This window comes from Dipodomys ordii, unplaced genomic scaffold (assembly GCF_000151885.1).
Source record: "Dipodomys ordii isolate 6190 unplaced genomic scaffold, Dord_2.0 Scaffold77, whole genome shotgun sequence".
NCBI classification, from domain to species: domain Eukaryota; kingdom Metazoa; phylum Chordata; class Mammalia; order Rodentia; family Heteromyidae; genus Dipodomys; species Dipodomys ordii.
The window spans coordinates 6,096,606-6,110,775 of record NW_012267293.1 but is presented as its reverse complement, the minus strand read 5'-3'; the positions used below and the strand labels follow the sequence as shown (position 1 = coordinate 6,110,775).

General features: G+C 47.3%; 1 protein-coding gene across 1 annotated transcript in view; it reads left to right on the top strand.

Annotated features, from left to right (window-relative positions):
• Window positions 1-14,170, top strand: part of Sytl3 (synaptotagmin-like 3) — a 54,894-nt gene that overhangs the window by 26,781 nt on the left and 13,943 nt on the right. Inside the window, 5 exon segments of the mRNA XM_013024535.1 lie at window positions 153-222; window positions 1,764-1,842; window positions 5,241-5,365; window positions 6,437-6,571; window positions 8,011-8,063. Of these exon segments, the coding sequence (XP_012879989.1) occupies window positions 153-222; window positions 1,764-1,842; window positions 5,241-5,365; window positions 6,437-6,571; window positions 8,011-8,063 (462 nt within the window).

The window sequence follows — 14,170 nt, the reverse complement described above, 5'->3', positions numbered from 1 at the left end:
TGCTGGTGCTGTTCTTACTCGGTTACCTCTTTTTAAAAACCTAACACTACTCTTTCAGCATGTGATGAAATATAACAATGATACAGCTGTGTATTTGTAAACTAGTATCTTTCCTAATTCCCATTTCTTACCCCTATGTTTCTCTTTGGCAGCAAAATTTCTGTGGTTCCTCCAACTCCACCACCTCTCAGTGAGAACCAGTGCTGTGGCAACCCTGGCAGGGTAACATGTCTGTTTGTGCATCTCTGGGTGGGAAGCCAGGGAGGGAAGGGAGGAAGGATGTTGCAGAGTTGGGCGAACAGCCTTGGAGCCCAGGAATCTAACTTTTACTCCCCGGGAGGCAGAGAGCAAAGGCGCAGTTGGAGACTGGGAAGCACTTCCACTCTTGGGCTGTGGCAATGTACTGCGAGCATTGTCAGCTGGCCATCTTCTGCCCTCTTCCCCTCACTCCTGTCACCAGCTCTGGGTCTCAGCTCTTCATGTGCCTTGAATGTCTGGATTGGCAGACAGGTATGCAGAACCTTACAGGTTGCATACAGGTGTGTGAGTGTGGGTACTCTTGGGAATGATCATGTGTCTTCTGTGTGTTTTTGAGTCCTTGTATAACGTAGAACATCACCATTACTGACCAAAGAAATTAGCTGTGCAGTCTTGGAAGAGCCACCTGTTTTTCCAACCTGAATGGTGGAAAGAGTTCATGTTGTCTGCCTTGTCTCTTGAGACTATTGTGACAAGTCAAACAACAATTTCCTCATGGGTACTTGGAAACTGTAAAGTGCCAGGTGTTAAATTTCCAGCTGAGGCTCAGGGGTGACCTAGTTGCTCTAGTTTCTCCTTGATATTTTAAAATCTCTAAAGCTGGTGGTGTGTTTGAGACATATTTATTGAGTAGCTAGATGGACAGTGGCAGACGAGGGATAGATGGATGGTTGGATGGATATTGGATGGATTGACAGTGTAGGGGAGAATGGATAGGTGGATGGTCAAAGTAACTATGGGTGGATAGATAGACAATGGATGGGTAATGGATAAATGGATAGAAAATGTGTGGATGGGTAGTTGATTGGTTATCATCTATGAGTAATTGGACAGCAGATGGATAGATGGTGAATGATGGGCAGATGGTTGATAATGGGTAGATGGTGAATCATGGATGGTAGATAGATACTGGGTAAGTGGACTGGCCGTGGGTGGGTGGATAGTTGGGTGGTCAGCATGTGGTTGGATGGATGGACAGTAGATGTGCAGATGGCTGGAGTGTTGGATGCATGGTCAAATGAGACTTGGAGAAAGAAGTGATCTCCTTTCTGTTGTTTCTTTTCCTGCTATGGGAGGTGGAATTTCCTATCTCCACCCTGGTCATCTTGTGCTTTATCCCACCCTCTGCCCCATGTCATCTGCCTTCTGCCCATGTTGACACCCTTGTCTGTGGAGTCAGGATGGGTTAAACAAGTAATTTACCTGTTAAACAAGTAAAAAGGTTAAACAAGTAATTTATGGGAGTATAACCTTTCACATCTAAGAGGCGGTTGTTATCTGTGAACAGCTCATTGATAGTGCTCCCCCTTTAATGAAGATGCCCAAATGCAGAGAGGAAGGAAGAGGATGCCCCCCTCTTGGGGGGCTGTGCTGTCTCCACCTGTAGAGACGCTTGTATTCGTTCATGCTCACACAGCCTGAGCACCTCACCCGCAGGGGCAGCCTGGGGACTAAGGGACAAATGCAGGTGGTTTAACTTGTTCTCTTTCCTGTTTCTGTTTCAGTTACATGAACTTGGTCAGTTTAGAGGATTTAATAAGTCGGTGGAAAATTTGTTTCTGTCTGTTACCACCCACATGAAAAGTAAGTGGTATTCTTCCCAGCGGTGCGGGCAGCCAGGGAGCCTCGGGCCAGACTCTCCCTGGAGACCCAGGGAAGCACAGCAGCCAGGCTGCCCTCTCTGCAGCCTCTGGGTCATTGTGGGGGGAGAGGATGTCGGTTCAGCCCTGCAGCTGGCTGGATTCCTCCTCCTCTTGCCTGTACCTGCCCAGCTCAGCAGCACAAACAAAGGAGCTTGGCAGATTTAGACTCGAGAGGCCCAACAACAAAACATAAAGACACACTGCAGTGCATCCGAAATCAGAACATTTCGAGCTCCGTGGAGCCTAATATCTGTTGGGCTCCGGTCCATTCTCTTCTCCTCCCTGGTACAATGTCTTTCCTTCTGTTTGTAGGACATCTGCTCATCCAAATAATCACAGCGCTCACTGCAGTGTCTTTTCTGCTCAGAGATGTGTTTTCCCTCATCCTTCTATTAATATGCAAATCCCAGAGGACAGATTTCTCTCATGCTGCCTAAGATATCAGGCTAGCATTTAGACAATGTCCTTAAACAGTAGCTTAGTTTATTGCATCTTAGATTTTATAGAATGAAAAGCTTAGCATGCATCATCACTATTCTCTTTGTCTCTGTTCTGTCTCTGACTCTCTCCTTCCAGGGTCTTATTTTGTAGCCAAGGCCAACCTCTAATTTGAGGTCCTCCTGCCTCAGCCTTCCAAATGTGAAGATTGTAGGCCTGTGCCAGCGTAGCGGGTGCATGCTAGAGTTTCTGTAGTCATTTGTGAAATTTTGTTCTAAATGGCAAAAGATAATTTAAACTGCAGAGATTTTGTTAGCTAAAAAAGCATATCTATTAGATAGAAGACTGCTGTAGTTTAAGCAATTAGTCTTATTCTAAAAATAATGTTACTTGTATCATCTCTACCAAAGCCTAAACAAAATAGTGTTTTAATTTAGTGATATTCTTAATTATCTGAACTTTAGGCATTAATTTTGTGTAATTTTTTTCTGCATATACATATAATTTTTTCTAGGGAGATCTATTTTAAGATGGATCAGTAACATTTATGTAATTATCATATCAATAAAAGCCCTACGGGGAAATATAAACATACATATATACATATATGCTATATATACATATGTGACATATAAATAATAAAAAGCAGCCAGGGATCCTGGGCACCCATTTCTCCTCTCCGAGCTTCTGTTTCTCACCCTTTTCCCTGCAGGTGTCTGTGGATAGTCTCATTGCTGTATTGGCTCTGAGACAATCTCAAGGTTTGATTTTAATTAGTCATCTTTATTCTATTCAAGCCCTGTCACAAGAGGGCAATTGAAATCCAAGCCCCACTCTTCTGCTAAGCAGCAGCAGTGAGGCCTGTCCGTTCTCTCCGCAGGGGGTGTGGCTTGGGCCTGTCTGTCACAGTGTCCTCCATCAGCCCGGCCCTCCCTGTGGTGCCTGTCGGGGTCATGGCTGATGTCAGGGTCATGTAGCGCAGCTGGCTCTTTCCCACCACAGCCTGCCTTCCAGTCCGGGTTTCTCTGCATCTTCCTAGATGCTCAGCCCGCCTCCAATCCAAGTCACTGTGTGACTTTCCCACTTGCACGAATACTGTGGAGCCAGTGCCTTGGAGTCATCCCACCCTGAGATCCCTCAGCCCCAGAGATCAGTCAGAAAGGCAGGGGACACTGGGGTCACACTGCGCACTGCCTTCCTGGGCCCGTGGCCCTGAACACACACAGGGGTGCACGAAGGTGCACTTAAGGGATAGCCTGCAGCCTCTTCTGCACATCTGCCCAGTACCTGTGTGGACAGCTAGCGCTCAGCCGTGGGTGGAACGTGGCTGGAGATCTCCAGAAGCAAAGCGGTGTGTCCCTCAGGCAAGGGAAGTCAAGTGAAGCCTGGGAGCTGTGCTCCGGAGGCAGGGGCGGCATGTGCCGCCCGGGAGGGGCACGAGGCTCTGCACCAGTGCTAGTTTCAGTTTCCTCAGGTTTTGAGTAAGTCTTCCATTTTCTTGCGTGATTCCCCATAGGAGTGGGAACAGGGGAAGCTGGGGTGGAGAGGGCTGGCGGAGAGGGTCCTAGGCGGTTCCAGGACCCGTGATCCTCATGCTGGAAGGTCTTAGTCTCCCAGGATTGAGAGAGCTGACCAAGAATGGCCGCGGCTGGCTGCAGATGGTGCCCAGGGCAGTGAGGAAGAAGACAGGCGATTGCAGCCCCACACTTGTAGGAGAGGCAGCAGAGACGGCTTCAGCAGAGAAGAGGACATTGTTGTTTTGTGTGTTGTGTTTGTGTGCTCGTCCTGTTGCTGGTGCAGGGCCTGGGTGCTGTCCCTGAGCTTTTTCACTCGAGGCTGGCATTCTGCCACTTGAGCCACAACTCTACTTCTGGCTTTTTGGCTGTTAATCGGACATAAGAATCTCATGGACTTTCCTGCCCAGGCTGGCTTTGAACCACAATCCTCAGATCTCAGCCTCCTGAGTGTCTAGGATGGCCACTGTGAGCCACCCATGCCCAGTGACATTGCTTCTTAACGAGCCAACTTACTTCCTGTTCCTTTCTTTCTCTCTCCCTAATTGTACCCAGACACACGTCTGCATGTCAGAACCAGAATTACTTAGGAAAGTTCTCCCTGGTCCTTTAGCTATGAACTTGAATAGGGGCCAGATGGGCACAGGCCTTGGAGTAGGCCCTGAGTAGATGTGTCAGGGACGCTGTCTCCCCAGAGTCAGAAACGAGAGCCCATCACAGCCCGTCTAGGCCTGGCGGAGGCTGAAGACAGATGTGAGTCCTTTCTAGCTGCTGTCAGAGAAAGATTCTGGAGAGGTTTCTGGATGACGTCCGTGAGGGGCAGGGCCGTGTGACTGTGGGGGGAAGCTCGTCAGGGATTCGTAGGAGGAGGCGCACAGCCCCTCTGCGAGGCTGGGCAGGCCAGAGAGCTCACAATCGCACAGAGGTTCGTGTGGCGGCGTCTCAGCCAGACACAGGGCTGGCCTGGAGCCTCCGTCCCTCACAGAAGCCTCTCAGCACGCGGGCCTTTGGGACCCCTGAGGTCTCGCAGCCAGATGTGGTGCTTTAGCTGGGCTCTGGTGGCTCACACTCATAATCCTATCAGGAGGATGAGATATGAGGATCAGGGTTCAAAGCCAACCTGAACAGGAAAATCCTTTTATTTCCCATTAAACCCACAAAAAGCTGGAAGTAGAGATGTGGCTCAAAGGGTAGATCTCTAACCTGAAGTTTAAAAAGTTGATTAAAAGCACGAGGCCCTGTGTGGTTGTCTTCTCCTTGTTCCTGAGCCTACGCCACCTGGTCCTGCCAGCCATGGGGCCCGCGGGTGACGGGGAGTTCAGAAGAGGGCCCCCTTGGTCTCAGCCATGCTCAGCTCCCAGCTATCACCCCCTTATTTGCCTTCTAGAACTCTCCAAGTCCCAGAACGATGTGACTTCTGAGAAGCACCTTCTAGCCACGTGCCCCAGGCCGGATGTGAGCCAGACAGAGAGACGAAGCCAGTCAGACACGGCCGTCAACATCACCTCCAGGGTACCCCAAGTCCTCTGTGCCTCGGCCCTGACCACCTTTGTGTCTTTCCAGAACCTTCCAGACTGTTTCCTCTGTAGACGTCCTTTTCCTTTCGTAGAAACACCTTAACAGTCACTTATTCTGAGGCCCATGGAAAAGAGGGTGAGAATTCAAAGTGGCCAGGCTAGAGAGGTGTCATGGTTACTCTGGTCAGCTGCCAGGACCTCTGCAGCCCCCAGCAGCCGTGGGCTCCACTCAAGAGGACCAGACTGTCCTTTAGGCGAGGTGTGAGCGAGCCCAAGCCTTGCTGCACCTGTGCACACGCTCTGCAGTCAGTAGCAAGTCCCATCTCCGCCCTCTGCCCGCCTCCTGAGCCAGGCCCGGCCGGACACAGCACCAGGCTCCCGAAAGAACCCGATGAGATGAGTCGGTGCAGCCGAGGAGCTGAGTTTCATTTTATTTCAATTAATGTAAATTTGAGTTCAAATCATCCCACACGGCCGGTAGTTGGAAAGCCCAGGGGTACACACAACAGCAGCGCCGACTCTTAGCCAAGTACTGTTATACAATTTAGAGGCAAATTTTGAATTTCCTCCTGTGTTTATGAGCATTTTAGAGCTGAGAGGAAATGGGCATTATCATGGTGAAGGCTAACATATGATCATTAAGACTTTTGTGAATAGATAATCTAACCCATCATGTTCTTGAATATAAGTTTGGTTGAGGTCTGCCTCCGAGCCCTGGGGGTGTGGGTTCACATCTCCCTTTCTACATGTCAGGGCCTGCTGGAGTCGCCTTTTTTTTTTTGCCGGTTGTAGGGCTTGAACTCTGGGCGCTGTCCCTCAGCTCTTCAGCTCAAGGCGAGCGCTCTACCACTTGAGCCACTTCCAGTTTTCTGGTGGTTTATTGGAGATAAGAGTCTCACAGACTTTCCTGCCCAGGCTGGCTTTGAACTGTTATCCACAGCTCTCAGCCTCCTGAGTAGCTAGGATGACAGGCGTGAGCCACCAGCGCCCGGCTAGAGTTGCCATATTGGAGCGAAGTCAGATGGGGAAGTGGACTGTAATAGAAATTCTGCTCTTTCCTCTGCAGAAGGCCAGTGCACCAGCTATTCTGAAACCTTTCCATCAAGAAGATCTGAAACACTCGACCAGCCCTGTTTTGAAGCAGGAGACTCCTCCCTCGAGTCCAACGCCCAACACTTTATTTTCTGGAGGCTTGAGACACGTGAGTCTTGTCCTAATAGTCCTGACATGGGTCGTGTGGCTGTGAGGATATCAGATGGGCTGGGGGTACAGCTCAGCGTTGGGGCATCAGCCTCGAATCCAGAGCCCTGCGTCTCACTCCCAGCATTCAGAGCAAAACTAGCCAAACCAGAAACATAAAACTTGGTTGAGAGGCAAGGACAGGGATAGACAGTTGCCTTGTGAGAGAAATTAGGAAACGACAGTAGAACTTAGACGTGGTATTTCTGGAGAAAGCCTCACTGTACTTCAAGGCTGGATTTGACACACTTTATTGTGAACAGTTTTTCATGGCTCTGTGTGTTCTTCTCAAGATAGATCTATCCATCCATCTATCTATCTATCTATCTATCTATCTATCTATCTATCTATCTATCTATCTATCTATCTATCTATCTATCTATCTATCTATCGTTGGTTGTGGGGCTTAAACTCAGGGCTGTCCCTGAACCTCTTTGTGGTTAAAGCTAGCACTCTACCACTTGAGCCACAGCACCACTTCTGGTTTTTAAGTGGTTAATTGGAGATAAGAGTCTCACGGGGACTTTTCTGCCTGGGCTGGCTTCGAACTGGGAATCTCAGATCTCAGCCTCCTGAGTAGCTGGGACTACAGGCATGAGCCATTGGTGCCTGGCTTATTGTTATTTTTTTAAAATTCCTTTAAATAGTCGTATCAAGGAGTTTTAATTCAACACACAAGTTTGTAAGTACAATGCATCTTGCTCCATGTTAGTACTCCATCATTCTTCCCTATTTTTCCCAGCCCTAACCATACCTTCAAGTCACATGGCTTTATTTTCACCTATGTACATTGAATATAATGACTGCATTTTCCCACCTTTCCTCTCTCCATTTGTCACCATGATTATTTGGAAGGATAGCTGTGGTTCCAGTTAGCTCCCAGTTTTCTGCTTTTGTGACATGGGAGGCATGGGGCTTTGCATGTGTTTAAAGGAAATGACCTTGCAACCTTCAGCTCACGGTCAAGCAGAACCCAACCTGCCCGGGGGCTGCTTTTGCCTGGGTTTGACTTTCCTTCAAACCCAGAGAGCCCCTGGCTCACAGAAGGCAGCCAGGCTGAGTTCAGGGCTGTTCTTCCAGGCCGGACTCTGGGTCGGCTCTGTATTTTCAGTGTGCTCCAAGATCCTGTGCTGGCTCTGGGCAGAGGGAACTGGAACTGCTGCAGGGTCCTGCTGCAAGAATTAGGAGTTACCTCAGGAGGAAGGCAGTTGACAGGAGTGAGCCCTGCTCTCCTCCTGTCCTCTGAGGGCAGAGCCCTTCCTCTCCCACTGCCCGGAACCACTGACTTAGCAGAGCCCAAAGGCACGGCCGGAAGAGTCGGAGCAGCTTCCAGCTCAGCCGCTGACTGGTGATGCCACTGGGTGTGTTTCGGGTTGGCCTGCCCTCTGTTTGTCGCCCCAGCGCTTCCTGGAAGCTCTGGGATTCTGGGAGTCAACCCAGATGAGCCCCGCTGTGTACCTGCACCCCTCTCCCCAACCACTGTGCTCCCAGGAGCCAGGCGCACAGCCTGATCCTCAGCCCTGCCATCCCCATGCTGGGGCTCAGGTCTGTCCTTCTCCTTCACCAGTCCACAGCTTCTCCAGCCTTTGCAAACGCCCCTCGTCCACAAGGAACTCTCCTTTCTTACTGCAGCCAGCAAAGGGAGCAGGAGAGAAAGGGAAAATGGCAGGTTGGAATTCCTTATCCTCCTAATTCCAAAATCGACCTTGATGCTGTCTAAGAGTGTGGGGCCCTTTTGTCCCTCCACATGTAGAATTCCCAGGCAGGGCAAGTGGGAGCAGAGGCAAAGCTTCTTTGAACGTGGAAGGAGACAGGGGAAGTGAGGGAAGAAAGCCTCTCAGCTCCCAACCAGCTCTCCAAGAGGGGAGGGCGCCTCATGCCATGCCTCCGCCATCTGAGGGCTTGTCCACGTGCTTGGGGGAGGGGAAGAGAAGGGGGAGAAGGAGGGGGAAGAGGAGGAGGAAGAAAGGAGGAGGGGAAAGAGAAGAGGAGAAGAAAGAAGAAGAGGGGGAGGAAGAGGAGGAAAAGGAGGAAGAGAATCAGCAGACTCTTCAGTGTAAGAGAGTGAGAAGCGGGGCCCACTTATAGTGCTTACTGGAGGGGTCCCCCACCTTGGGGGGGTCTCAGGTTCTGGCATCTGGTTGGGTCACTGCCCACCTCACCACATGGGGAGGGTCTCCTGCGCCTGTGTGGGTCTGCTCTAGGGTCCTGGGGCTCATCCCACTTCCCCAGGGTGTCGAGGAAGGGGAGGGCGGTGGTCTCCACAGGCTCAGGGTTCCCAGGGTTCCCAGGGGCATCACCTCCACTGGGTCAGCCTCTCCCCATCTGCCTCATCTCCGCCCTTTCTCCTCTCCCTCCACCTTTGTTCCCATCCACTTTCCTTTCCGAGCATTGGATCCTGTCCTCGCTTGCTCTCTTGGTGCCTTATTCTCTTGCCTGTCCTCTCGCTACTCATATATTCAGCCTTTACTCAGCTGAATCCTTCTCACTGGCCTCAAACACGTGAAAGTCTCTCTTGTTATAATTATCTTTAAGTAGCTGTACGAAGGAGTTGACATTTAACAAAGCAGTTTATGAATATAATTATCTTCTCATCCATCCCATTCCACTCCTTCCTCCCTCTTCTTAATTTTGTAGGATATACATTAGATTCTTACTTTTTTTTCTTTGTTGGTTGTAGATCTTGAACTCTGGGCCTGGGCGCTGACCCTCTAAGCTCTTCAGTTCAAGGCAAGTGCTCTACCACTTGAGCCACAGTGCCATTTCCGGTTTTCTGGTGGTTAATTGGAGATAAGAGTCTCATGGAGTTTCCTGCCCAGGCTGGCTTTGAACCGTGATCCTCAGATCTCAGCCTCTTGAGTAGCTAGGATTACAGGCGTGAGCCACTGGTGCCTGGCTACATTGGATTCTTGACTGCATCCCCTGCCCCAGCTCTTCTCTTCATTTGTCCATCTCTTTCCCCTTGATCTCACCTCACCCCCTTTCAAATACCCATTTCCTGGTGTTTTATTTTGCTGACCTTTGATTTTGCCTAAGGAATTCCATTATTTGAGATCTCTTGAATCTACTGTATGTCAGTTAATGTGCTTGTAAATGTTTGCATACCTCTCAACACACTTACTTATAAGTTAATAGGGTAAATCTGGTTCCCACACATAAGAACTCAACACACTTACTTATAAGTTGACAGGGTAGATCCGGCTTCCACACATAAGAACTCAACACACTTACTTATAAGTTGACAGGGTAAATCCAGCTTCCACACAAGGGAGAACACATATTCTTTATCTCTCTGGGCCTACTTTACCTAACATAACTTTTCCAGGTCTTTCCATTTCTTTACAAATGGTACAATATCATTTCTAATGGATGAATAAAATTCCATTGTGTATACATACCACATTTTCTAGATCCATTTATCCACAGAAGGGCATCGAGGCTGATCCCATAGCCTGACTGTGATGAATAGTACTGCAATGAACATGGTTGTACTGGTGGCTTTATTGTATCCTGGTTTCTAATATTTTGGATAACTGTCCAGGAGTGGAATTGCTGGGTCATAGGGTAGTTCCATGTTTATAACACCCTCACTCAACCATCCATTCTTCCCCAGCTACCTTTTTTCCCCTTCCTTCTTTGGCCAAACTTTCCAGAGTCCTTTGTCACTTGTCATACCTTTGTTTTTTCTTCCATTCATATATCATCTCACCCTGCTGATGGGGTCTCACCCCTTCACTCTCCACCAGTGACCTTCACATCACAGAGTCCAGTCATGACTTTTGACCTCCTTTCACCTGACCTTTTCCCAGCATCCAACACTGCTGACCTCTCATCCCTTCAGAATCTACTCTTTTTCTTCCTACTTTCAAGGTTGCCTTTGTTTTTGTCCCTACTTCTCTAGCTGGATCTTTGTCTAGCAAGATCCATCTCGCCCATTAGACTAAACTCCAGGAGATTAGGGACTGGGAGTTTCTGCTTTCCATGTTTCCTCCAACACCTTGCTCAGTGTCTGGTTCCTAGGAAGTCTTCTAGAAATGTTTATGAAATTAATAAATGAGCACTTAAAGTATCTTGACTTAAAATTATGTAGAGATGATGGCATGAAGGATTGAGCTTCCTTGTACCTAGAGGGTCAATGTTATTAAGTCACAAGTCTTGGATGGTTGTCCTAACCCTCTGTAACTTCAGCCAAGTGACTTAACCCACTGAGTTCTAGTTTCCTTATCTGTCAGTGTGGGGAGTAACAAAGTTAGCCTCTCATTTTCAGTTTGTGGAACTCAAGTACCATCATGTACATACATGTTATCATCAATACGAATACTATTAATAATGATAGTAGTGGCCAGGAGCTGGTGGCTAACACCTGTAATCCTCTCTACACAGCAGGCTGAGACCTGAGGATTGTGGTTCAAAGTCAGCTCAGGCAGGAAAGTCCATGAAACTCTTATCAACTATTCAGAAAAAGCCAAAAATGATGCTGTGACTCAAAGTATTAGAGTGCTAGCCTTGAGTGAAAGAAGCTCAGGGACAGGGCTGAGGCCCTGAGGTCAAGCCCCAGGACTGGCGAAATGAACAAACAAGAAAAACAACAAATCGATAGTAGTTACCTCCTTAAAATGCTTCTGGGTCAGGTAGGCAATGTGCTCAGAATTTCATCTACATTATTGTTTTAATCCATGTAACAACCCTGAGACTTGTTTTATGTCCTGTGGCAATTTTTTTTTGTTAGAGAACCGATAAGTCTTCATTTGCTGTGAGGAATATTTTATAATGAGCATGAAGTCAGGTGTGTTGTATTATTTAAAGTCAATTATACCTTTACTAACAAATTTATCTGTTTTACTTATAAGAATAGTATATAAAAATGACTATTTGTCAGTTTTTCCTATATTTATGCTTTGTTCATGCTTTCAAGTGGGTTGACTCCTTTATCATTATGAAATACTTGTATTTTTAAAGTAATTACTGATATATTTTGGGTTAAATCTGTCTTACCTACTTGCTTTCTACTTTTCGTGTTACCTATTTTTTTCCTGATCTGTGGTCTGCCTCCATTCCCTCTTCCAGTGATTGCTTTGGGATTTGTCAGATCTTTCTGGTTTTTGCCACTTCTCTTGAGCAGTAGGTAGTATGTCTTCTTCTGTCAAAGGTAATGTATCTTCCCCCGACTCTGCCATTACTATTTCTCTGCCTTTGATATTTTTTGGGGGGGGTCCGGTTGTGGGGCCTGAACTCTGGGCCTGGGCGCTGTCCCTCAGCTCTTCAGCTCAAAGCTAGTGCTCTACCACTTGAGCCACACTTCTAGCTTTTGAACCACTTCCGGCTTTTTTCTTTTTGCTTACATGGTGCTGAGGAATTGAACCCAGGGCCTCATGCATGCAAGACAAGTGCTCTACCACTGAGCCACCTTCCCAGCCCCTGCCTTTGATTTTCTGTAATTTTACTCTGATGGCCTATGTGTCATTCCATGTTATAAAAATGTTTTTCACTCTTCACCTGTGGTTTATTGTCATTGTTAGTTTTTGCAAAATTCTTAGCTCTGATCTCTAAATACATCACTGCCCCATTTTATTCTTTATGATTTTTCAAATGTATATTATACTTTTTCTTTATGTACAGTATATTTTTCACACTTTTCTATTCACCTTGTTTTCCCACTTAGATATTTTCTGTGTATTTTCTTTTCACTCTAGGGTTTTTTTGGGGGGAGGGTGTCAGTCGTGGGGCTTGAACTCTGGGCCTGGACACTGTCCTTTAGCTCTTTAGCTCTTCAGCTCGAGAAGAGTGCTCTACCACTTCAGCCACAGTGCCACTTCTGGTTTTCTGGTGGTTTATTGAAGGTAAGAATCTCACGGACTTTCCTGCCCAGGCTGGCTTTGAATCCTGATCCTCACATCTCAGCTTCCTTAATACCTAGGATTACAGGCATGAGCCACCAGTGCCCAGCTTCACTCTAGGTATTTTCTATTGACTTATCTTCCTGTGTTCAAATCAGCTATGTATGATCCTAAATTAATTTGTAGAGTTCTTCATTTCAGCAACTTCAATATTTATTTATTTATTTGTGGTGGTCCTGAAGCTTGAACTCAGCATTGAGGTGCTGTTCCTAGTTCTCTACCAGTTCTGGTGTGTGTGTGTGTGTGTGTGTGTGCACATGTGTGCGTGCATGTGTGAGCGTGCACTTAGTTGGAATGAAGAGTCTTGTGGACTTGCCTGCCTGGCTCCTTGCACAAATGCCTATGGGAGAAGGTGCTCAGAGCACCAGAAGGACCTCGATTGCTTTTCTTCTCGTTAGCATCTTGGACCCTAGCATTCTGGTTGTCTTGGTAGCTCCACAATGTCGTGGAGCACTTTGGCTGTTTAATTCAACTTTCAACTTATTCTTGGCAGAGAAGTTGGTAGTATACAGTTCAATGTGAAGTCCCAAGATGAGTGCTTTGTGTTGTTTTGCTCTGCTTTTTTGGTCAGCCTCTTTAATCATACCTCCACTTCCTGCTTTTTACAATTTAATTGGAGATAAAATGTCTCATGGATTTGTCTGTCAGGCCAGAGTTTCTCAGATCTCAGCCTCCTGAGTAGTTGTGCCTGGCTGAGTGCTGTTTTAATGATGGGAATTCTTCGGATCTCCATTCATCCCCCTCATTATCCTCCCCTCCCCGCCCCCACAGCTTACTTCTGCCAATCACGTGCCTACCTTCCTCATTCATGCTGTCTCAGCTTCCTGTGTGGTTTTCACTGTGTACACATGTTTAAAGCAGTCATATATCATTGGCAGATGACAATTTTCAGAACCAGCAGTTAACTGGGTGTGGGGTGGTTGGCTGCATTCAGGTTCTAGGATTTCTGAGGAGTTGTTAGTCTGGTTTTGCCTCTCTGTCTCTCTGCCTCTCTCTTTCTCTCCCTCTTCTCTCTCTCTCCCTCCCCCCTCTCTTTCTCTCGCTCATTCTCTCTGCCTCTCTTTCTCTTTATCTCTGCCTCTCTCTCTCTTTCTCTCTTTAGCGGTTCTGAAACTTGGCCAGAGACTTTCTCAGTTTCTTCCCTTGGCGTTTTGTAGTGTGGCAGATCTAGTTAGGAATTTGAAACCAATTAGGCTTCTCTGTTCTGTAAAATCAGCACTGAGATTGATCTCATGCAAATGGTATCAGTTGTGAGAGCAAATTTAATAGTGATAAGGTGGTTTATTTTATCCTTCAGGCACAGACATCTGGTATTACTCATCTCCACCCATCCTCGAAGCTCGAAGGGCTTTGGTTTACGATGGCAGTTTCATTGTTTTATTTTTAGGTACCCATAAAAATTGAAACACAATTTAGTGTGACCTCTGCACACATCACAAGCCTCACTCTGTCCTGAGGGACAAGGATTACTTTCCCCAGTAAGACTTTGACACGTCAGATAATGTGATGTCAGGAAATTGAACCCTTAGATATGTATCTTAATGTTTTTTTCTTTCATGCATGTGTTTCTAATGCACTTATAAGATTATCTCTTTGTTGCTTGGTATGTCCCTCCCCCACAGTATAACCCCTGCTTTCACTATATTTGATGTCAGTATAACTTG